The sequence below is a fragment of the Leptodactylus fuscus genome, chromosome 3, assembly GCF_031893055.1.
Source record: "Leptodactylus fuscus isolate aLepFus1 chromosome 3, aLepFus1.hap2, whole genome shotgun sequence".
Taxonomy (NCBI): domain Eukaryota; kingdom Metazoa; phylum Chordata; class Amphibia; order Anura; family Leptodactylidae; genus Leptodactylus; species Leptodactylus fuscus.
The window spans coordinates 111,001,070-111,026,676 of NC_134267.1; the positions used below are offsets into that span (position 1 = coordinate 111,001,070).

General features: G+C 40.0%; 1 protein-coding gene across 5 annotated transcripts in view; it reads left to right on the plus strand.

Moving 5' to 3' along the window:
• HACE1 (HECT domain and ankyrin repeat containing E3 ubiquitin protein ligase 1) overlaps positions 1-25,607 on the plus strand; it is a 99,953-nt gene that overhangs the window by 57,468 nt on the left and 16,878 nt on the right. For all 5 annotated transcript variants that reach the window (XR_012715328.1, XM_075268121.1, XM_075268123.1 and 2 more), the window contains exons 17-20: positions 10,254-10,341; positions 10,439-10,588; positions 13,919-14,115; positions 22,293-22,424. Coding sequence is in view for 4 of the 5 variants with exons in the window: in XM_075268121.1 (XP_075124222.1) it covers positions 10,254-10,341; positions 10,439-10,588; positions 13,919-14,115; positions 22,293-22,424 (567 nt within the window). In the remaining variant the exon portion in view is untranslated. The remainder of the gene's footprint in view (positions 1-10,253; positions 10,342-10,438; positions 10,589-13,918; positions 14,116-22,292; positions 22,425-25,607) is intronic.

Sequence of the window (25,607 nt, forward strand, 5' to 3'; positions counted from 1 at the left end):
GATAGGTTATATGCTTGATAATGTATAATGTATTAGTAATGTATTAATTTTTTTTTTTTATAAATCTTATTTTATTGATTTTTAGAAAACCAGAACATCATACACAACATGTTCAGTGAAAAGTCACATTAAGATGACAAATCCATTGATACAGGCGGCTGAGTACAACAAAGCATATAGTCAAAACTAATAAATTGCATGACCATAATAGATATACATAAATAAGCAATAATGAAGTCTAAAACAGCCAACGGCGAAACATATGTCTCGTTGAAAACAACTGTTCATTATCAAAGAAAAATAAAAGAAGGGGGGAGGATCTATAAAGAGGGGAGGGGAAGGACGGTAAAGGGGGGAAGGATGTTTGAACCTAAAGCTGGAGGAAATAAAGTGAAAAAGTATCCAAATCATTGGAGCTTGGGTGGAGTAGACATGGACTATTGATTTATAGGGAAGCCCACCAGGGGGACCACAGTTTCTTGTATGCATCGTGACGCCTCTCCTTCCAGCTGATAAGTTCTTCATACCTCGCAATCTCATGCACTTTGGTATACCAGAGTGAAATTTTTGGGACTTCCGCTGAAAGCCAAAACAACGGAATCAACAGCTTAGCAGCCTCTACTAGGTGAACTATCAGATTCTTTTTGGAAGGTAGAAGGTTGTCTTGCGGCAGTGACAATAACACAAATTCTGGGGATAAAGTAATATCCTTTTTCATTATGCGCGATATCTGAGCTTGCACCTCCGACCAATAGGCTTTTATGTGAACACAGTCCCACCACAAATGTAACATAGAGCCAACTTGCTTGTGACAACGCCAACATAAATTTGAGTCTGATATCTTTCTGTTGTATAACCACTCAGGGGTCTTATACCAACGAGAGAGCACTTTGAAATGTAGTTCCTGTTGTCTCACACAGGTGGAAAAACCATGAGAATGTTTTAATATATCATGTTCATCCTGCTCTGTAAATTGTGTCCCTAGTTCTTTCTCCCAAGAGGAGATATATAGAGGTGTTGACCGGGGGGACGTGGCAGATATAAGTGCTTTACAAGCTGAGATTGAGCGCCGTGAGGGATCAGTAGATTGTAGAGTTAGTTCAAATCTTGAGGGAAACCACTTTCGTGGTGTGGATTGGATGGTTCTCTCCACTACTGAAGTGAATTGGGCATAATTCAAAAAATTAATTTTAATTGGCGACACCATTTCTTGTAATTTAGCCTGAGAGATCGGTTTTCGATCCTCTATCAGATCTTTCACCGTGTAATTATGCAATTTGGACCATATATCAGCTGGTGATGGACAAGGTGGGGAGAGCAGAAACGGCAATGCATTAGCAGGGGCAGCAAGAGAGGGGAGAGGGGAAAGTGTTGCTTTATACCTGGACCAGACCTCGCATGGACCTAGAAGTAGAGAGTTAAAAGTAAGATTTTTCAAGTCTGCGTTAGTAGCTGACCATAAAAATTTATAGAGCTGTTGGGCACAGGCACCATCTGCTAGTATTTTACAAGTATCGTCCTTCAGCGGTTTGTTGTAAAGAAACCATCGATTCATCTGAATGGCATGGTAGTACTTCAATATGTCCGGTATCGCTATACCTCCATTTCTTTTGCTCCTAGTCATGACTTGATATGCTAGTCGGGGGGGTTTATGTGACCAGATAAAAGCGCTAAACAATCTCCTAGTAGTAACAAAAAAGGATTTAGGTAAGGCTATCGGTAACATTTGCATCGTGTACAGTATTTTTGGAACAATATATGTCTGTAGAAGATTCCGTCTACCTAGCCATGATAGAAAGGGAAAATCATACTGTTTAAGTAAACGTTTTACTTCATCAAGCAGTGGAGGGTAATTTTTTTCGAAGACCAAATGTATAGATCGGGGCAGTTGTATACCTAAATATTTAATGGTTTGCTGCTTCCAGATGAACGGAGAGGATGATGCTAACTCAGATGCCAGTTTATCGTTTAAGGAAATATTTAAAATTTCAGATTTAGATACATTGATCTTGTAATTGGACAAGATACCATACTGATGTAGCAAGTCCGTTAATGTGGGAAGACCCACATCAGGATTTGAAATCAGGAACATCACATCATCTGCGAAAGCAACTGAAGATATCGTTCTCCCGAATGCCTTAAAACCGTGTATCAGTGGGTGCTGCCTAACCGCCTGAAGCAAAGTCTCCAATGTCAAGATAAATAAAGCGGGAGACAAGGGGCATCCTTGTCTCGTTCCATTTGAAATAGTGAAGTACTCAGAGAGTGCACCATTTACTTTTATTCTCGCGTGTGGCTGCGAGTACAACGTAGCTATCGCTCCAATAAATTGGTCAGGCATGCCAAAGGCCTTTAACGTTGCGAACATAAAGGACCAGTCCACCCGGTCAAATGCTTTTTCAGCATCTACTCCTAAAAGTATTAAGGGGGACCGGGTGGACTGGGCTATGTCGATGGCGTGAAGGAGTCGGACAGTATTGTCCTTCCCCTCCCTGCCCCTGACAAAACCAGATTGTTCACAATGTAGCAATTGTGGCATCAAATCTCTTAATCGCAACGCTAGTAACTTTGCCCAGATCTTAAGATCGTTGTTCAGCAACGAAATAGGCCTATAATTACTGCACGCTGTAGGATCGCGTCCCTCTTTGTGGATCAGAGTTATATGAGCCTCCTGTGTTTGTTTTTGCATCTGATCTCCATTCAATAAGGCATTGCAAAAATCGGTCAGCGGAGAGAGAAGTTGTGCCTGGAAAGTGGTATAGTATAAGATCGAAAGCCCGTCAGGGCCCGGACTTTTGTTGGGCGGAAAACTAGCAATCGTCTTCCTAACTTCGTCTTGTGTAACTGGTGAAGTGAGAAACTCCCTGCCTTCTGCTGTCACAGTTGGGAGAGACAGTTTGGCGAGGAAGTCCGCCATATTCGCATCTCTGTTCACTTGAGCTAAATATGAACTGTCCTGTTTGAGATTATACAAGGAGGAATAATATGTATGAAAAGACCTTGCAATACTGTCTGTATCAAAGACTATTGAGCCATCAGCCTTTTTGATGGAGGCTATGTGTGATTTTGCTCTCTCCTTCTTTAGCAGTGCAGACATCAATTTGCCGCCTTTATTTCCATGTGAATATAGGCGAGATCTGGAATAAAGCAATTTTTTTGCTGCTATATGATTCAAAGATTTCTTTAACTTCTCTCTCAATGACACTAACTCAGCATGTGTGGTAACACACAGATGTCTCTTATGCAATCTCTCAAGAGTTGAGATTTGCATTAATAGAGAATCTATCTCTTTCTGTCTCTCCCTCTTTTTTTCCGATGCTTTGGCTATTAGTAATCCCCTTACGAAAGACTTATGCGACTCCCAGACAAGAGGGGGAGATACATTTGGTGTCACATTTCTCTGGAAGAATGCCACTAATTCCGCTGCAATATGAGAGCGGACATCTGGATGCGAAAGTAAGGTTTCGTTAAGTTTCCAATTCCACGCTCTTGGGGTCATGTCAGGAAAGCGGAAAGAGGCTAAAGTAGGAGCGTGGTCGGACACCGTGATATAATCTATGTTCGCAGTGTGTAAGGAGTTTAACAGAGATTGAGAAGCGAAAATATAGTCCAAACGCTGATGAGTCTGATGTGGTGTCGAGAAAAAGGTAAAATCCTTCTGCGAGGGGTTTACACATCTCCATGTATCAACTAAGTGTAGATTCTGCAATGCCTTATGAATAGAGCTCAAAGCTCTTTGAGATAATGACGACTTCCCTGAGGATGAGTCTAGAGCAGGGTCTAATACAACATTCAAGTCTCCACCTAAAATAATCTCACCTTCCGCGAATTGTGAAAGGGTTTGAAGCATGGAGACTATCCATGTCCATTGGTTGGTGTTTGGGGCATACACTGATGCAAATGTCACCCGCCTGGAGGAGAGTAAGCCTTTCAAAAATAAGTATCTTCCCTCAGGGTCCTGGAGGGTGCACTGACATGTGAATGGCAGAGTATGTCTAATGGCAATCGCCACTCCCTTCGAGGCAGAAGATGGATGATTAGAATAAAACCACTGGTCGTAGGGGGATTTTGGGAGCTTAGGTATCTTACCTTGTTTAAAATGAGTCTCCTGTAGAAATAGGAGATCCGCGTCTAATTTCTTTGCCACTGAGAGCAGCCAATGTCGTTTGTTGGGCGAATTGAGCCCATTAATGTTAAAGGACGAAAACTTGAACAGAGGAGGTTTCGGATTGGTCCTGTTCGGTCTAGTCAAGGTATCAGCAGCCATGAATACCACACCCGCAGTCTCTATGTACTAGAAGGTAAATAAAGAGGGAATATTGAAGAGGAAGGGGGGGAGGGGTGAGACAGGACAAGGGGTGGAAAAACACTAGTACAGGTGTAATACAGTAAACAGAATAGTGTAACCAACGAGACACTATTACTACAATCTGTAGTAACTATGTGATTATTGCACTCTATGTGAGAACAACAAGCACAGATTTGTACAATAGTAGGGTCAGAGAAAATCCTGATCGGAAACGAACCTAGTTAACGCCGATACGAAAGAGCTAAAGAGCTTGTCATAAACTAACAGCAGAAATATAACTTAATCTATGAAATGATGAGACAAGATGGTGGTAATCTCATGAAGTCCCCTTGGGATAAATATAGTGAGTCCCATGAAGAGTACAAGAACTCATGTTATAATATATATGCCAAAACGCAACAGTCCATCAGTCCTATGGAGTAGTTAAAGCACTTCTTAACAAAAAAGAACAGAGTGTCCCATAGGACAATTAACATAACTAAAATAAGGACAAAGCACTATCCACGTGTTTGCGAAGTGGAGAGCGTTGAAATAACTCACGTTCAATGGAACACAGTGAAAAAGAGCTCATGGTGTACCCATTCTACTTCTCAAGATATTCTTCCTGGATTTTGGTGATCTGTGACGCATTCCGGTATGCCCTATGGCTAGTGGAGGTAATTGCGGCGGCATTTCCAAATCACCCGTAGGTAGCCAAGATTGTATCTCCAAAGGCTCTATATCCAGAATAGACCAAATCTGTTGTAGATCTGCAGGTGTATGAACCGTAATGCGTCTACCTCCATGCAATACGGCCAGTCCAAACGGGTATAACCAGGCATATTTGATACCTCTGGAGCGTAATTCTTCCAGTACTGGTCGTAGTATCCTCCTTTTAGCTAAAATAGATGGCGCTATGTCTTGAAAGAGCAATATTTCGTTACCATCTATTTCTATGCGATCCTTTTCTCTTGCTGCATTCAATATGGCATTGGTATCAACAAATGATAATAAACCACAAATAATGTCCCGAGGGGGTTCATTTTGTCTAGGTTTTGGGCGTACAGCCCTATGAATTCGTTCAATTACCACCTTCTCTGCACGGTCTGGGCCTAGCAGATCAGAGAACAGGGATGAAGCCATTTTGTGTAGGTCTTCTGTACCATTGGTCTCAGGTAATCCTTTTAGCCTGATATTTCTCCTCCTGTTTCTATTTTCTTGATCTTCAATTTGTAAAAGAGATCTATCCAGTAAATCCTTATGGTGTTGCAAGTGCGCAGTTACTGCGTCGGCATGTGTGTGTACTGCAGCATAAGACTCCTCTAGGGCTGTAAGTCTAAGCCCTGCAGCCAGCATATCAGACCTATACTCGGCCATTTCCTGGACCATTGGCAAAAGAGCTTTGGCTAAAGCTTTTTGTAAAAATGCCCTTGTAATCGGGGCTGCACTTGCCTCACTGCGGTCTCCCTCCACACCACTCTCTCCCTCCGAGTCCTCAGCAAAGTCCGTCACCGCTTTCTGTATCGGCGCCATCTTAGGAGCAGTATGCGGCGAAGGTGAGCCTTTCTTCCTAGCGAAACGCTGTAAGTCACTGTGGATTTTCTGGTGTTTAGGGGTGCCCGGAGGGTCCCTGGACCCGTCTCTGCCCGTCTTGACCATGTCTCTACTGTTAGGAGCTGTAACGGCGGCAAGAAGGTTCCCAGCGAACGGAGCTTCAGAGAGATGCGTCCGCCATCTTGCGCGGTCAGGCTCCGCCCCCCCAGTAATGTATTAATTGAAGGGCTAGGTGCGGCCAATAATACCAGTGAGATGATGTGTTTAACCAGGATATTAGAATCCCAACAGATTGTCTCAAAGGCAGTAACCAGTTGGGAGAAAATGGCTGGTGGTATTAAGGATCTCGAATAATGTCAACTCGGTCACTCTCCGAGTCCCCAGGGTGCAGGTTTTAGGTGATAAGCTATCAACTGTGGAAACATGGCAAGCCACGCAGCCACTGTCAGGAGGTGGAGCTGAAGGCCTTCTTTGATACCTATAACTTGATGATGCCAGTTCACCATCCTGGAGAGGTTGACTGTTTGATAATAGGCGTAGATATTAGGCAACACCCCCTAGGGTTTCAGGCAATACAAAATAGTATTAGCAATTAACACTGGTTTATTGACCCAAATGAATAAAGACGACCCTGGGGATCTGAACTGGCAGGACCTGCAGGAGATGCGGTATTCAGGATGTTAATCTTGAAAGTAGAGCAGCAGACAAACCAAGTGAAGGTCTCCAGATCCACTACCAAGGATAAAAAGGAAGGGGGGGGGGATTGGCCTGATAAACGTCAGATGACTTAGTCACCAAATGGATCCCAAGGTACCTCCATAACGGTTTTAGTCCACCTGACTGGGAAAGATGAGGGGACGGAGGAAATTCTTGAGGGCGACAAAGAGATGTTTAGAGATCAGTGTTTTTTTGTTTTTTTTTAATGGATAACACACTGACCTATTTTTTTCTATGACCCCATGTACATGGTATGACTTTCACAGGTCTATGTGGAGGCTAGGAACCTAGGCCACAAAACTTAGTGTTGGTCTTTCTTGTCCATTTTATTGCACAGCTAATTTTTTAAGGTATTCCATCCATGTGCTATCCATTCCATTTTTCATGGACTTGTACACATTTGCTAAAATGTTTAACTTTCAGTTGTCTACAGATTTAAATATGGTTGTGTTCACATAAAAACCCCTTTAATGAAGTGACCATTCTTTGCATGCTGACCCCTGGGACACAAGATTTTTTATGACTTGATTAAGTTCTTGATATGTAACAAGGAATTCTAGAGACACCCCATGAGCCTGCTTTTTCTTGTCCAGAGTGAAATTGACAGCTCCTCCAGTATACAAATTCACACAAGAAAAGCTGTCAATCACTGTGTGTGGGGAAAGCAAGATCATAGTTCCTGGCAGGATTTAATACACCGCTTATTTCACGAAAATACTTAATCAAATCTTAAAACTACTGGATCAGTTCCCAAGCCCAGAGTGTTGTCCTGTATCTCATTGTGCCCTCTGATATGGTAGCATAAGGAACTGATAAAAGGGCCTTAATGATGAGTGTTTTTTTTTTTTTTTTTTCTTTACAATTATTGAATTCCAATAAAGCAGGTATTACATCTCATACTAGGTATTCATTATGACATTCTTCATGTCTGCCATATATAATTGGCGTACGTAATTTACTTGTACTTATTCTGAGTTACAGCCTGGACTGTAACCCAGAGAGCCATTCCCATTTTCTTCAGGCTTTCAGTCGATTATCTCCCAGATTTCTTGCCTGCTCGGTGTCTTCACAGAGCTTGTGCTACAGATCTGCATCTAGAGAGTTGGAGTAGTTATATGAGGCACTGTATTAGCTGTTGTAGGAAGAACTAATGGACCCTGTATTATAGAACCTCAGTTGTGATATTAAGGAACGTCCATCTTATGGCGAACACATTTACATGCAAATTGGGAATGGATCTCTGCTGACGTTATGAGGGCTGTAACCTGGGGTCTGTGCAAAGTGAATGATGGAATATTTTTACAAAGTTACCAAAACCTTTTATGAAGATTCACTTATTTTTCAGAGTAATATTTTGCATGTTTTGTACAGGTAAGCATTGTCTAGTGCTTTCGTAGTCTCATCTACAATATTTAGGTCACCATTTTATGAAAAGATGCCATGGAAATAGAAAAAGTTCAGATAATGATGAACATGATCAGTTTGTACAAATGTATAAATGGCCCATACAGAAATACTGTGATCTGCTGTTCCCTGCAAGGTTACCTCAATGACTGGAGGGCATCTTCTCTATTTGGAATGGTCTACCTTAGGAAGTAGTCTTAGCAGACATCACTGATCATGTAAATGTATAAAATAACTTGCTTGAATGTTGAAGGTCAGCAAATATTATTTTTCTTTTTTAGCGAAACCATCGTTTTTTTTTTTTCCCTGTGGTAATAATTTTGAATACTATGAAAAGTTGGAGGCTCTGTTTAGGATTCTAGAATGCAGGTTTAGTTAAAAAGGCCAGAGGAAATAATCTCTTCAGTAAAATTGACACTATAAGAGAAATGCAATGGATCCTAATAGTGGGAGCTATTAGTGTCTTTCATGCAACATAGCGCTTTCGTTATTTTATTTATTCAGAGAAGAACAATGGAAATCTCTATGTAGATGTGAACGGAGTCTAATTTACCTATATAATAATAAAAAATAATGCTTAAATAGACCAAAGTGTATCTCCAGTTATAAACAGCTGTTCATAAATGAATAGTGCATTTGGATATAAGAAAGGTTGTAATATATGGTAGAGGTTTCTATTACCTTCACCACTTTTTGAGCTGTCTTCCTGCTCCTTTATGTTGACTGCTTGTTTGCATTAGATTTGTCTTTGCAGAGTAGGATGCCTCCGCTGGCTGGTTAGATGATTTATTGCCTTTTTCTGTGCACTTGTTCTCTCTTAGGGCTAGTTCACATGAGGCCAAGAGGGGGCGGATTTTGACGCAGAATCCTCCGCAAAATCCACCCCCTCACAATAGAGGTCAATGTAGACCGCTAGTGTTCTTTTTTCCACTAGCAGGTTTGTTCCTGCTAGTGGAAAAAAGAAGCGAGCTGCCTTTCTTCAGGCGGATTCCGCGGCTGATTCAGCCACGGCGTCCGCCTCGCGTCAGCACCCTCCAGACTAGGCCCATTCATTTGGGCCTAATCAGGAGCGGAAAGTCGCGAAGGGATGCCATGCACTGCACCAGCATCCCCTCGCGGCAGCTGCGACGGAATGTGCACATGCAGAATCCCCGTGTGAACTAGCCCTTATCTAGAAACCTAGCAGTGATAGCAGGGTGTAGAAACAGTAGTTATTTGAGTGTCTTTTGTAGTTATCTTCCTTTCCCCCTCTCTTCTTCATAGACCAAATGTAGTGCCTGAAAGGTGGAGAAGAAAACATATTTCTTTAATAAAATATATTAAAAAGATTCTTATCTTGACTTATACTATTCTGTTATGAAGAACATGTTGGCTTATGAAATCAATAGATTGCTTCTGTAACATTAAAGTGGTAGTCGTGTGTATATATATATATATATATATATATATATACACACATGTATATGCCTCTATCCCTACCGCTGTATGAGCACTGTTTTCAATGGATACAAACTGTAGTCCTTCTTCATTGAGGACAAACGTGCCTGTTTGCTTCATTCACCTTCCTATACCTGCATAATAGATCAGTTGTTTACATAACCATGTATCTCCCATGATGATGATTTCTACTTGGAGCAGTAGCCAGTGAGGTAGTTAGAAATCAAGATATACCTGGGAAATGTAATTTTTACTTATTAGCAAACAGTCACATGCTCCTTAATAAAGACTACCCACTCTGGCTATTCCAAGCTGAAAATATAATGGTGCTATTGGGGTGCAGATCTTGAAAAGAGGGCACAGAAGAGGTGGTTGAAGTCACAGGTACAATGTAGATGGGTTATCTGAATGGTTGTTCAAGTTTTAAAGAAAGTGTATGTTGTGGGAAACCCCGTTAAACAGATTTCAATGGAGGCCACCGTATTATAACAGTGAGTATATAGATTGTGAGACCTACTTGGGACAATGAGTAGTGACAATATCTGTAAAGCGTTGTGGAATATATTGGTGCTATATAAGAAAAGAAAATAATAAGATTGGGCCATAAAAATGCATCGAGCAACAAAATGCCTGACAAACAGCAGCTGAATCAAGTTGAAATTTTCTGTAAATCTTAGCCATGTAAAAACTGTAATGGCAGTGATTGTCGTATAGTTTTATCAGAAACCAATATAAATTACAGAGTTCAACCTCCAAGTCTGTTTGATTTTAAGGCTGCCATTTTGTCATAAACACTAATCAAATTTTAAGCGTGAAAATTCTAATTATTTTTGGATATAAATCTGTGTTATAGGGTCAAGGAGTTGTACGGGAGTGGTTTGATATTCTTTCTTCTGAAATCATCAATCCTGATTATGCACTTTTCACACAATCTGCAGATGGTAGGTGTTCGGAGACAACTGTGTGGCTACATTAACATTTACTGAAAAGTTTTTTTTATATGTGCTTCTATTTTCTCTTGTTTTTGCTATTGAATAGGAACAACATTCCAGCCAAATAGCAACTCTTCAGTAAATCCAGACCACTTAAACTACTTCCGATTTGCTGGCGAGATCCTGGGACTTGCACTTTATCACAGACAGCTGGTCAACATTTACTTCACCAGGTCATTTTACAAGCACATCCTTGGTATGAATGCAGACAATTCTACTATCATTGATGGTTTATTAATGTGAACATGGTTACCTGTATGTACTTGCTGACTACAGCGATTTGACATTCTTAAAGTGTACAATCAGGTATAAACAAATTTCCATATATGAATAGTGCATATGAATATAAGAAACTTTGAAATATATCTTATTAAGAAGATCTGTTTCCTTCACCACTTATTAAGCTAGTCTCCTTCATCTTATCTTCAATCTGACTGTCTTTTACATAAGATTCCTCTCTGTATCCAGCCTCAGACATAAAATGAAAATGGAGGGCATGGAGGGGTGGATTACGAGGCTGCTGCTAGTTAGTTAATTGATTTATTGCCTCATTTTGTTCAACGGCAGCCTGTAATCTACAAACTAGAAGTCTTAAAAGAGCATAGAGTGCCACAGCAGACATTAAAGGGATTCTATCATTCAGAAAACGCATTTTGAGCCAAGCATATGCCTGAATAGCCTTTAAAAAGGCTATTCTGTTGCTGCCTCCAGTTCTTCCAAAGACTCCCCCCCCCCCCCCATTTTTAATAAAAATGGGTAAATACTATATGCTAATGAGGCTCACCGAGCACCCTGGCAGTTCCACAGTGCCAGCGAGCACTCCCTGCATCATATCTCTGAAACACCCCTCAGTTGCTTGCACTCCAGAAGACCTCCTTCTTCACACGTCCTGTACAGCTAATATCTTCTGTTGTCTCGCTCCCGGTGGTTGAAATGTCGTGCATGTGCAGTAACACTCGGTTCTGAGCAGTACTGCGCATGTCTGAGCACCATTTTGTTGTAGACCGTGCAGTTCTCTACAACAAAATGGCGCTTGAGCATGAGAACGGAGCGTTACTGCGCATGCAAGGGATTTCAACCACCGGGAGCGAGACAACAGAAGATATAGGCAGTACAGGACGTGTGGAGGAGCAGGTCTTTTGGAGTGCAAGCAACAGAACAGCGTTTCATAGGTACGATGTGGGGGGTGCTCACTGGCCCTGGGTAATGCCCAAGGTGCTCGGTAAGCCTCATTAGCTTATAGTATTTACCTATTTTTACTAAAAACGAGGGGATCTTTTGAAGAACTAGAGGCAACACCTGATTATCCTTTTTAAAGGCAATTCAGGCATATGCTTAGCTCAAAATGCGTTTTCTGAATGATAGAATCCCTTTAATTGAGTGTCTTTCCTAGCAGCCTCCTCAACCCCCTTCCTTTCATTATAGACTAATAAGTGGAAAGTAACTCAGCTTGAAAATTGGAGAAGAAATGATATTTCTTTAATAAGATGTATTGCAAAGTTTCTTATATTAACCTGCTCTATTTCTTTATGTAAAGTTGTTTATAACTGAAAGCTTTGAAAAACATGGTTGCGTTATCCAAGAAACTGAGTTATTCGTTACCATATGTTGTTCTGTTGAAGTTTGGCTCCATTAAAGGGCTGTAATAATTTGTATTTAATACTGTGCTAGATAATTCACTGAAAGGAAAAGGAGCTTTACAATGTAACTCTTAATAATATTTTTAAAAATAATAGTGAACAAGCAGCGAGTTTGAAAGCACCAAACCTCTAGCTGCCTTAGATGCCACTTATATGTTTGAGCATCTCAGTTTCTGAGATTTTAGGTCTATTCTACCCAGAGACCATCCAGTCAGTGCTCTATATGTGAATAGAAAACAAAACAAGGACACCGAGCGCACTAAGTGTAGTATTAAGAGTAAAAAGATGGTTTAGAAACTAGGTAAGTATTATCAAAGACCAGATGGCCTCTCACCTTATAAGGTTGTGGAGAACCACAACACCTGAGGACCGTGATGAGGTGAGAGTGGCAGCGGTTCAGTCTGTTACCGGTAAACCGGGAAGATACAGGAGAAGGGTAAGGAACCGAGGGTCCACTGCGGAAGAACCGCGCTCACTGGTGTGTGCAGGAAAGAGGTGAACCGGGATCCAGATAAATACGATTTATTGAATGATTTAAAATACAGTATACAGCACGATGCGTTTTGGGCCTAAAACTGGCCCTTTCTCAAGTGCAACTTACTTGCACTCCCATTCAATTGCACAGGCCTATTTATTTGGAACAGAGAACCCATTTCCCCTCTCTCGTTTTTTGCACTTGAGAAAGGGCCAGTTTTAGGCCCGAAACGTGTTGTGCTGTATTCTAAGTCATTCAATAAATCGTATTTATCTGGATCCCGGTTCACCTCTTTCCTGCACACACCAGTGAGCGTGGTTCTTCCCCCAGTGGACCCTTGGTTCCTTACCCTTCTCCAGTGGTCTATATGTGGCGACCTATTCTTGAGTTGAGTTCATCTTAATGCAGCTAACAATTCAGTGTCTTCCAATTGGCTGCTTTGGGGTGATACTACTAGGGATAGAATAGGTCGAGAAATATAGACCAATGGCCAGATGGTGTCTGGGTGCACCAGGCCTACTACATATACTATCTTGTTTTAGTGACCCTCAGTATTTAGAGAATAGGGTTAAAGCTTTTGTCCTGTTCTTCTGTCATGGCATAAAGTGTTGTAGTGTAGTAAGTAATTCAATAGAGTGGGTATTCTTATGTTATACAGGTAATGGCACAACAGGAGGATCACTTTATGATGGATTCAGTAACCCCCACCTATCTTGATAATAAAGCGGCTACTTTGCTGATGTAGCACTGCTCTACCTTCTATAAGGATTCCTCACACATCATCTCTCCGGGTCGCTCAGCTGGGCAGGGAACTGTATGTCCTACCCAATTGAAATGGGACTTGTTGCAATTGCCTTGAGCTGTGTAGAGTATCAGGTGCCAAACTGCAACCCCTTCATTACTCATGATCATTTGGTTCAGTTCCACCTATCACAAGGTGATTGCATATACTAGTGATATGAAAACACTTTGCAGGATGGCAGTACACCTTTAAAATGGACATCTGTGATGAGAATTGTGTTCTGAGTCTCCGGTAACTCCCCCACCACACACACACATACACACACACACACACACACACACACACACACACACACACACACACACACACAGGTTTAACATATGTTGTTGTTTCCTGTAGACATTACCATTTTAGGAAGGTGCTTGGTAGAAATGAATTACACAGCGGGCTAATACACAACTGACCACAGCCACTAGTTGTATAGTAAAGCAGAGTATTCATGTATCTCTTCTTAAAGATACACAGAACGTGCTAAATAGCTGGAAGTCTTTAGTTAACTGCAGTACGTTCATTCTGCTTAAGAGGGCAGCCTTGTGCTAGAAATGCATAAACGAGTAAATTGGACGGAAGAAATCTCATGCTAAATATCTGCATGCTTTAATACTGCAGGTATCCCAGTAAATTATCAGGACGTGGCCTCCATTGACCCAGAATACGCAAAGAACTTGCAGTGGATTTTAGATAATGATATTAGTGACCTGGGACTGGAACTTACATTCTCTGTGGAGACTGATGTATTTGGAGCTATGGAAGAAGTGCCCTTAAAACCAGGAGGGGCAAGCATAGTTGTTACACAGGAGAACAAGGTGAGTGATGAGATCAGTGTCAAGATGTGCTTGTAAACCGTCTCTGGAAAGATACACTTCATGCTCTGATATCGCTCCAAAATTACTGTATCTATTCCACTGGGGTATGATATCTGTATGGAAAATTCAACACCTTTAGGAATCTCTCTGCTGCCATTAGTAAGTGACATTACTAATCCATCATATTATTAACAGTGCTAAACTGTTTCTTTCAATGGAATTCCCTAAACATGAGCTCGAAGTTTGTGTGCTTTTGGCTTAGCTGAAAAGTAAGTGGCGGAGAAGTTTCCGCAGACAAGAGCCCATCTAGATGAGTTCCTCTGCTCCAATAAATTATACATGAATGCTTTGCATGGTGTTGAGAGGTGGCACTCAATATTACTGGAATCTCTGATGTTATTTTGGGTACTGCGTTTCCCTTTATTAATATTTCTATTTAATCAGCAGCATGTTATCCCAACAGCAAAGCACAGACGGAAAATTATGACAGCCTTCCATTTATTAGCTGCGTTTAGCAGAAATAATCTGCATTCTGTGTCATGGTGCTTATATCCATCATTTGTCACAAAGCGTCAGCACAGAAAAATGTTTAGATTCTGGTCTCTGCCACAATTTTAATTATGAACATCCATTTTCCTATGACAAATACACAGATTGACTTCGAGGGAGAACCCAGCCTTATGTTTCAGTAAATGTCTCCGCTTTTTGTCTGGGGAGAATAAAAAAAAAAAAGCAGAACAATGATACATGATTGAAGACTTGGGTGATTTAGGGCTGAAGGCTAGGTAATGGTGTGTATGCTATTTTTCTTACATGTGTACAAGTGCTGGGAAATTCACTGCTATAAATTACGTGTCATATAGAAAGCATTGCTTGTGTTAAGGAAAATGGAGATCACCTTGCTCTAAGACAAAGTGATAATTGCATTGCATGACACGGGCTCAAGAAATTGTGCCAGATACAAGACAGGCCGGGCTTGTTCTGGGAAAAGAATGTCATGAATATTTTACATGAATATATGATGTCTAGATATTAATTATATATTTTCAGGCGCTTGACTCCCACCCTTTTGTGTCTTTATTTTTAATCACACTTTCTTTCTTTCTTAATCTTATTCTTTCCCTACAACTAACACTAGGAGGTTACTTCTGTCTGTCCTGTAATCCCGTTTTAATGGCTTCTAAAGGAAGAACATTAGAGTAATGACTTGAAATGTTCTTCATGGAAACTATTAACCCAGACAACAAATGGATGGAAATGTATGTGTTTTGATAGATTGTATCTAGTTCAGTTTCCTGGGGAACCAAGAAATGTTCTTTTTTTAAAATTCTAGTTGCAAAGTTAAATCTACTGTTTGCACTTTTTATATTATTTATTTCGTTTTATGTTAAGCTTGTTGATGTGCTGTATTTTTTCCAGCTCATATCATCTTTCTGAATAATGTTCCGTAATAATATTTGCTCTTAAAACATTTCTACTTTACTAGTCTGTCTTGGCTTCTCGGCTTCATTTATACTATTAGCCTTGACATTCGCTGTGCACCTTCAAGATCACCACCCACACTTTCTCCCTCTGCAAGTCTTAGGGAAAGACTATTGCTATAGCAGGCAGACACTTAGGTTGGTTTTCTGGGCTGTTTGGCACATTCCTTTTTTTCACACCGAGGATCACAGTAAAGTACATTTCATTAGCTGCAAGTGTCTTTCAAGACAGAGTGCACATGAGAAGACTACCGCATAAAGCACAAGAAATATTGTCACAGTCTGCAGTTAAAATATATTCTATATTGTGTTCGTAGGTATACATGGAGATATATAGTGTGTACATCTATAGTATGTTTATTTTTGACTATTTAACTAATATTATTGGGATCACTTTGAAATATGAGATCTGTAGTACAGTAAAGGGTAAAGTATGTCTGAAGAAAATGAGATTATGCAGCCCATAAGTGCATGCTTTATTCCAAGGATATCATTTTGAGATGAGTCTTCGGTTTTAATTGCTGTACTTCTTGTGGCTTAGACAGCCGTTCAATTAACCATGAATGTGGAAAAGCTCTTTGTATCCTTTGCTCTAATTTTCTAGTTTATCGCGTTTCTGATAAAACAATTGATAATAACAAATCCTGCCGGAATGAGTCGATGTTTCGTAGCGGCTTGCATCCACACTGTAAACATCTTCGCTGCGTGTTTTTCTTTAGTCTGCCGAGTGCTGACCTCTTAACAATTGCTGGAGGGTAGCTCCAGCAATTTCTTTTTACCTTGTGAAATGCATACATCTGCAAGACACAGACATGGTAGAGAAAAGCACAGCAAAATAGAACAGCTCTTTGTTTGGGTAAGGAATTCTGAATTCTGGGACTTATAGGCTATTGTAGAAGGATGTTTAGCTTCAAGTTATATTTAGCAGGGTTTAAGATCTAATGTAGCATAGGTAATTGCAATGAATATGGATAAGGACTATCTATTAAATTCTTGTACTAGCTTAGAATTGTAGAAAAAATGTTGCATAAATATTATTAGCACTTATCATTAGGACTGAGAGATTATGACCTAAATCAAAATCACAATTAATTGAACAATTAACCTCGATTACTATTATTGGACAATTATTTTACAAAAACTCACATTTTTACATAATACACCCCCCATTTATGTACCACGCCATGCCACAGAAATTTTCTTTTGGATATTCAAATATTGCCAATGCTGATTGGACAATGTAAAGTTAAGGAAATATCCTAGATGGTGAGACAAGATGGCATGGATGCAAATAATTGAGCTCTACAGCATGTAGTGGTTGCGCCAGGAACTTCAGCTTCGCTTATATTTATATGAATAAGAGCAGGTGTATATCGCTGATCCCGCACACTCAATAATGGTGGTTCTGCTTCTTGTGGAAGGTTCTCCAACCCGTTTCACAGTATATAGAAACCACAGCACACACTCTTGGTAGTTTCAGCAAACAAAGAAATGTGATTTTATTATAATATTCACTGTTTGCTGAAAATGCCAAGAGTGTGTGCTGTGGTTTCTGTATACCTTGAATAGATGCAGGGCTGCTTCCAGCCGTATACTTTGTACACAGTTTCTGGCGGTCAAAAGCTGATTGGCGCGGGGTCCAGGTTTTGGACCTGACCGATCTGATACTAATGACCTATTCTGTGAATAAGTCCTCACTATCCAACTTTGGCAGGTTCTGAACAATTTAATAACCTATTGACAATCAAATGTATATGAACCCTGCCCTTAGGAAAATAAAGGTACATCTTGTTTTTTTCCTTTAAGGTGATAGGTATGGCCTGATGTGCAGTTGAACTGCATGTTAGACCACTCTGTTCCAGTATTCTAGATTCAGGGCACATAAATGGAGCATTGAAGCTGAGTGCAAGGAAAATGATGATCTGGCTGTAGATATATTGCCAAAGTTGCATAAACACCTCTTCTACTGTACATTAAATCTTATTGTTGTAAGTATGCCTTGAATCTTTCTAGATGCTCATGTTTAGCAGCTGTAAATGTATGAGAGAAGTCTCTGCTGCTTTTGTACTGCCTGTAGTCTGGCCATCTGCCCAAGTGTGAACATCTCTATACACATTTATTAGTGAATTCCAGTCGTAAAGAAAACATTTGATCCTTTCTCCTATTATGGATGCTCTGTTAGCACCTGCTATCTAGCAGTGGCTATTGGATTGAGTGTACACACTGCACCACAGACCCTAGGACAAAGCAGTCGTATTGAAACCTAGAAGCAGCTGTTATTTGTTGGTTTTGTATAAGCCAACCCATTGTTACTTATTTAAAGGTTTTCCAGGAATGGTCCAAGTCTTCCCTTTAAGATGACCTTTTTTTTTTTTTTATAGCAGAAGACCATAACTGCTGCCAGTTCTGGGCCTGGATAATCTACTTGTGTATGATAGACTTAGCTTCCTACAGATCCTCTTTCTGAAATCTGTTGAGTATACACCAAGTCCCACGCTTAGTGTTTCTTTACTGAGAACTGGATGGTGCATTGGGACAGATTACATTTATGTGTTTATTTCATTGTTCACTTGCACTTTAAGGAGGTTATTGGACCTCTTATAGTTATAGTCCTCTTATCCATTTATGTACCATACCATTACACTGATCACCTTGGTCACACTCCATTTGGATGCTATGTTGCCATTAATATATTAGTCTAGATCTAGAATATTTTCAGAAACTGAGCCTGCTAGAGATTACTCTATGAAGTCAGTTAAATACTGACTCTCTCTCAGAATATTATATGAAACAAACTTTTTTTCTGTCTGCTTTTTAACATGTCCCGTTTTTGTTTTTTTTTTAGCATATTAACATATATATTTTGTCAGGTTTGTCATTGCAGCAGAGCTGTTTCTTAATTTAACAGACACCTGAGATATGTTAAAAGCCTCCCCTGGTGCACATTAACTTTTTTTTTTTTCATCTAGTGCACATTTTTATTATAGTTTAACTGACTTAAAGGCTAGTTGACATGGGGCAAATGGGCAGATTTTGACAGCGGAATCCACGTCATAATCCGCCCTTTAACAATGGTGGTCTATGGAGACCACTAGCGTTCTTTTTTCCGCTATCAACAATTGCCGATAGCGGAAAAAAAGAAGCGAGCTGCCCTTTCTTCAGGCGGAAGCCACAACTCGCTGAGCCGTGGCTTCCTCCTGGCAGTCGCAACCTCCGGCGCTGGCCCATTCATTTGAGCCAACTCCGGGGTGGGGGAAGCTGCGACCGCGACATCGTGGCAGGTGGGTTTTGACCATATTTTGACTTGGCTCCTCAAGTCAAAATATGGTCAAAATCCGCCCCACCGCCCCCAATGTGAACGAGCTCTAACACACAAGGTAAAATACACACAACGCAGTAGTAAATAAGGCTGGTTTCACCTGGTGGTCTAAGGCAGTGGTTCCCATACTGTGGGTCATGTCCCTCTGGGAGGTGATGGGAACCATCAGTGGTAGTTAGGCTGTTCAACGCTCCGCTACAGTCCCAGTATGGTGACTGATATAGATCACTGTGATGGGCCTCAGCAGTCACATGGGGCATATTGACATCATAATGTTGGGTCAGTTCAGGAAAAATAACAAACGCTTATAATCCTCTGCCATCACGTTGCTTCCTCTTCAGGCCTGTTATGATGCCAGGTACCCGGGGTGGCGCACTGACTTCATGGTGCACTGACCCAACGTTATGATATGTGACTTGGAGTCTTAGGCCTCAGTTGGTAACCCTGGGGCACGTGACATCTCAAGTGGCCAAAATATAGTGAGACTGTCAGAAGCCCAGGAGAGGTAAGTATAACTGTTTATTTTAACTCTCCTTCCCGGTCTCACTGCTGTGCATGCTTTGCTACAAATATAGCAGCTGATCTTTATCAGTCACCAAATCAGGACTGTAGTACAGCACTGTGCCACCTAATTACCACTAATGACTCCCGGCCCCCTGGCATTCTTACATGACCCCCAGTTTGGGAACCACTGCTGTAGGGTGGCTAAATAGCAAGTTTCTATTTCACTGCAAATACTTTATTCACTATAGTACTATGTAGTACTGATCTCTAATGTCCTTGATGATGATGCAACATATGGCATGTTATAGCAGCTAATATCCACTCACTAGCTCATGGAAAGGAATACTGCTAAAAGTGCAGAATAAAAGTCATATACAGTAATGGCCTAAAATAGTGTTAGTCCTTATGTATGCACATATGGTAGCTTATTATGATCAAAATGGGGATTGGTTTTGCTCATGAAAATATTCTCGCTAATGGACTTATATTACTGATAAAAGTGACTAAAAAGTTAGATAAGTAGTATCAGAATTATTCAACATCATATAGCAAAAAACTGATAGACCGTTCAGTAAGAAGCTGCTGCCATCAATGCAGACATCATGTCCATTTGTCTTGTGAGCCAGTAATAGTTATATACATATGGCTAGAATATAATCTTCATCTGACCTCTGAGGATACATTATCATTTAGAAACATGAAGGGTCCTTAGTGGAAGGTTTAGTACTATTATGGTTACTTAGATTGGGGCTACTGGACTAGTGTTTGTTACTTGTGACCCAGACATTCAGGTTTTGGAGCAATTTAATCCCAGACCAAAATAGGTAGGAAATGTATCCCCCCCCCCCCCCGGGCATTATCGCAGAAACATCTGGAACAGAACACCGGTCCTCGATGGCTTTGTACAAGTCTTTTACCACACAAATGGGTGAGGGACATAATTACCTGTAGTTTTACGGAGACTAGATTAAAAGTTATGTTTTAGCTTTGTTTACTATTGGTTTTAGTGACTATACCTTTCAGTGAATACTATTTGACCTAATAGAGCATTATTCTACATATCTTATTATCAGTACATTTTTTTGACAGTTCAGCGAACCAACAATAGGACTGTTGGGAGGAGAAATTATAAAAAAAAACAACCGATAATTATTTGTATCTGAAATTCGAATACTATTAAGAATAAATAAATATTTGTCTGGAGATGTAGAAGGATCATCCAGCATATATGATCTACATCTTACAAATGTAACACTACCACCTTGTCTCAAATATATTGCTCAAGTAGCATTTGTCGTCATGTTTTAAGATGTAATCCATGTCATTTTATAATAAATTTCAATGGAAATTAAAAAAAAACAACAACTTTTTTTTAGTCTCCCAGTGATATTTTTACAGAGATTTTTCTGATTGGTTTCTTTGTCTTAAAAGGCTTGTCCACTTTCAGACCAATATTGAGAGACAAATGTTATGGTTGGTATAATATAAAGTTGTACAACTTTCCAATATACTTTCTGTATCTATTCTTCACGGTTTTCTAGATCTCTGCTTGCTGTCATTCATTCTGTTACTTCTAGAGGATAAAACTCTGACCATGGTCATGTGATTTACGGTCCATGGTCATGTGATGAGCGCACAGGTGCCGCTCGTTATAGTCACAGCACACTAATCAGACATCAGCCTGGTAATCAGCTGTGCACCTGTATGCTCATCACATGACCATGGTCAGAGTTTTATCCTCTAGTAGTAACAGAATGAATGACAGCAAGCAGAGATCTAGAAAACCGTGAGGAATTGATACAGAAAGTATATTGGAAAATTGTATATCTTTTTATTGTACATTTGTTTGTCAATATTGGTGTGAAAGTGAACAACCCCTTTAAAGAGGTATTCTTATCACAGATACCTATCTCAAGAACAAGGGTCTCCTATCCCTACTGGCGCTGCTGTTGCTGTTGCAATGGAGTTTTAAGACCAGTAAAAGAAACTTAGTCTACTTTGATAAACATGAATGGAAAGACCCTCACATGTGGCCTCTCTGTTTACTGCAAAGCCAATAGCTTAGTGTATGATATATTTATTGGAGCATTCTACCTAATTATAACTAATTATGTACAAAACCATAGCAATGGATCATATTGTACATGGCACTCAGCTATAATGCAGTATTCTTGTTCTCTGTCTTTCTTAATGGCAGTGTTTGAGCCACAGAATCTGTTATGCTTAATTTTTAGAATAATCCATCTCCTATAATTACAGTTTTGTGGTGTTATTATACCGTATGTGCATGCTTTCATACAACACCTTGTCCATTCACAATAGATCATTGTATTATATTCAGAACATATTGTACCATTTTAGTGTGCAGTGTTCCTCGTGTCCTTTCATTTTTTGTTTAATAGGATCCTAGTCTTCCACTAGATGTCACTGTATCTCTGCATGTGTAGTTTTTTTTTTTGTTTTTTTTTAATATCTGCCAATTTTACAAAACTAATCATATTATACAATATTTAGGATGCATTTATGTGTATGTTCAGTAATTTGCAATGGTGTTTAAAAAAATGATTAAAAAAATAATTTGTTGTACGCATTAATGCGGTACCTAATATGCGGTAGCCTTGAAGCCTTGTTACTGGCAACAAGAAAATGATGCAAGATGGAGGAGCCGTTTTATTGAAGAATATCTTGTGTCTTGGAATGTAGTTTGATAGTTTTTTTTTTTCTGCAAAAAAAAAAAAAAAAAAAATACAAAGCTATGCTTGATGTTAGATGAAGGGTTGCTTTAGTAATGAAACACACAGCAGCCACATTGAATTTGGATGGCTGTTTCTCTCCTCTTTTTTTTTTTTAATCATTATTTTTTTCCATCACAGGCAGAATATGTCCAGCTTGTTACTGAACTTCGTATGACAAGAGCCATTCAGCCACAAATCAATGGATTTTTGCAGGGGTTCCACATGTTCATACCACCTTCTTTAATACAGCTTTTTGATGAATTTGAGTTGGTAAGCTTTGTACTCTTTACGTTTGCTTTAATACATTAAGATGCCAGGTTATTCTTGCTGTTTATCATACATTTCTTTTAAGGGGGCAGTTTTGTGGTTTTTAGTGCTAAATCTATTGCACAATCCCAGCCAGTGATTTTCATGTTCTAAAATATTAGCACTGGTCAGCAGGTTTTAAAATTTTTTAGTTTTGTATGAATGACCCATGTTTTATCTTTATTATTTGGCACATTACAATTATGGCATGATCAAATGTGCGCCATGTCATTCTGAGAACAGCAATTTTTCAGATTTTTTGTTAATGTATCCATATAAAGGCCTTTATTTGTATAGTTGTAGCTTTTATTGGTACCATTTTGAGGTACTTATAACTTAATTAGTTTTTATTAATTTGGGGGGTGAGGGGGCATGTGTTTTACTATGGCTTTTTCAAAGGATATTTGTTAGACCCCTAGCTGCCATGCTACTCCATCCATACCTCACGTTTATAGGGAGCCAAAGACTGAACAGATCTACAATCTTCTTTGATTCCGGATATCTGATTGACAACTGTTGGTTGTTTGCGCATGGTAATGGTTCCCAATAGATCAAAATGCCTTAAAGAGGACCTTTCACCACCTCTACCAGTTCAAGTTCTTAGCCCCTGTTAATACAGTAGTAGCTGCTCCACTGATTCTAGCACAGTTGGAATATTTGCTCTATCCTCACCCGTTCCCTGCAACAAGTGCCGTTAGTTTTGATGCCTGATGTGCTATTTTGGCTCTGTAATGTATGAAGGTCAGGGTCAGGCAGGGGGTGTGATTCAGAGCTCCAATCAGTGGCAGTCAGTGGCAGATCTCAGAATCACACCCTTGGTCTGCTCCTGTCTGACACCGCCCTCCTGACAGTACAGAGACTATATAGCATATCAGGCACCAAAGCTAACAACGGTTGTGCTAATATCATGCAGGTTAACCAGTTACAGAGTATTACTTTAGCAAGATGTAATGATTGTGTGAAACCACTTAACTTTGTAAAGCCCTTCCACTGTTTAATGTTCCGCTTCCCTCTGGAACAAAATAGTATAGGTTACTGTCACAATTTTGGTGGGTAAAGTAGTAAGGGGATTCCTCAACTACAAATATACAAAAACACAGTTGTCTGCTGCATGTAATCTATCTGCTGACTGGCCTTCAATTAACCAATTAATTGCATCATAACAAGGCACATAGAATATATTACATTTAGGAGTAATTTTGAAACTTGGGTATTGCCTGTGCTATAAAGCCCTGAAAATGTATAACTAATAAAACTTTTGAAATAGATATATATAAAATGTATATTGCATAATACAAAAATATGAAATTATCTCCCAAAGCAGAAAAGCAAGCTGTTAATACAAATCAATAAAAAGGAATGGTCACCATTTAAAGACTGGCTTGGGGCCGATACCTGGGCCTCTGCCAGTCAGCTATTTGAAGGGGCTACAGGCTCTTCTGTACTCACCAAACACAGTGCTGTATGTTTGTTCAGAGGCTGTGCTTGGCATCACAGCTCAGTGCATTCATTTGAATGGGACTGTGCTGTAGTTTGGCCATGTTACTGATGGACATAACATCATATGGCCCATCAAATGGAAGTGGTGCTCAGGAATAGCCAGTACCACTTTAAAAAGCTGATCCATGGGGGTCCTAAAAAAAAATCTTTAACAATTTCCCCATTGGATCAAGTTGAATTCAGTGGGTTAATGTTACTATGTCTAATGTGCCCTGTAAAATGACTAATTTTACTGTAAAGAGGACCTTTTATGTCCTCCTGACAGTACTCACCCATAGACGAGTACTGGGGGGGGCGTTCCTCAACGCTCAACGTCATCGCTTGGTGGTAAGGAATGCTCCCTCTCGTAGTACAGTGCTACACACAGTACTGTACTGTACTACGCCCTTCTGATACTGATAACTCTTCGGCAGGGGCACATAACGGGAAAGTCGATGGTGTATTAGTAGCTTATCTAATTTCCTCCTAATCGGAAACAGGCTCTAAAATTCTCCCTAGCAACTCTTTAACAAGGAAAATCTGTAAAATTAGTATTGCCAACATGTAGAGTTGTAGTATTTGCTAAAGGAAAGATGGTCACGCAAATGGTTGTGTCTCTGGATTTATACCATCTGGAAAAATGGTCCTGGTATTACATGAATGCTGAGCCATCATTGGTTAAATACACAGTTGGAAATTTGAGCTTTATATTCAGCAGTTCATGTTGCATATAAAAATAATTTCCCAGACTCTCTTTTAACTCTTAACCCCCCCCCCCAAAAAAAAAACAACAACAAAAAAAAAAACCTCAAATAGATTTTATTTTTAATACTGATTCATGGGGATAGGTCATAAGTATGTGATCTGTGGGTATCCAACACCCTGACTCAGATCAGCTGTATTGGCAGCCTTTGGGTGCTGGAAGCTGATATTGGATGGGGAGAACTTGCAGCACTGCTCTTATTCAAGTAATAGGAGAGGCACATCATCCCTATTCACTGTGTAGCATTTAGATGTGGATAGGTCATCAGCATGAAAAAAACAATTTGAGTTCAGAAAACCACTTTAAGGCTTCAAATTCATGTGGCATAAATGCCGTGGTTTGCCTCTATAGGAAACGCCGCAAAACCCCCCCAAAACGCAGCATTACATTTACAGTCACAGCAAAGTGGATGGGATTCTAGCAAATCTCATCCGGACTTTGCAATCAAATATGCACAGCAGACATGTTGCAATTTCCAAAACTGCTGTGGAAATTGCAACGTCTGTTGTGTCAATTATGCCTACGGAGACGCCGGCGGTTTCCCTACAGGTATAATTGAAGTAGAAAGTCCATAGTGGACACCTTTGCAAACTTTTTGTGCAAAGTGCTACAGGAAGAATTGCTTTTTTGCTGTGAGATGATATGTGGGGCCTTAGCCTAAAAATGGAATACCCAGGGTTATGTCTTCCCAGAGTCTAAAACCCTGGAAAAGCTATAGTTGCAACCTACCACAGCCTTATAACATACTAACTGTGCCTGTAGGAGAGCAGGCATTTAGAGCATGTTCTAAAGATGCGATATTGGACGTAAACAGACATTGAACAAAATATTATAGAGGAAGAAAAATCTTGCAGAAGATTTTTACACTTTAGAATGATGTTACAAAGAAAAAGTGAATTCAACGG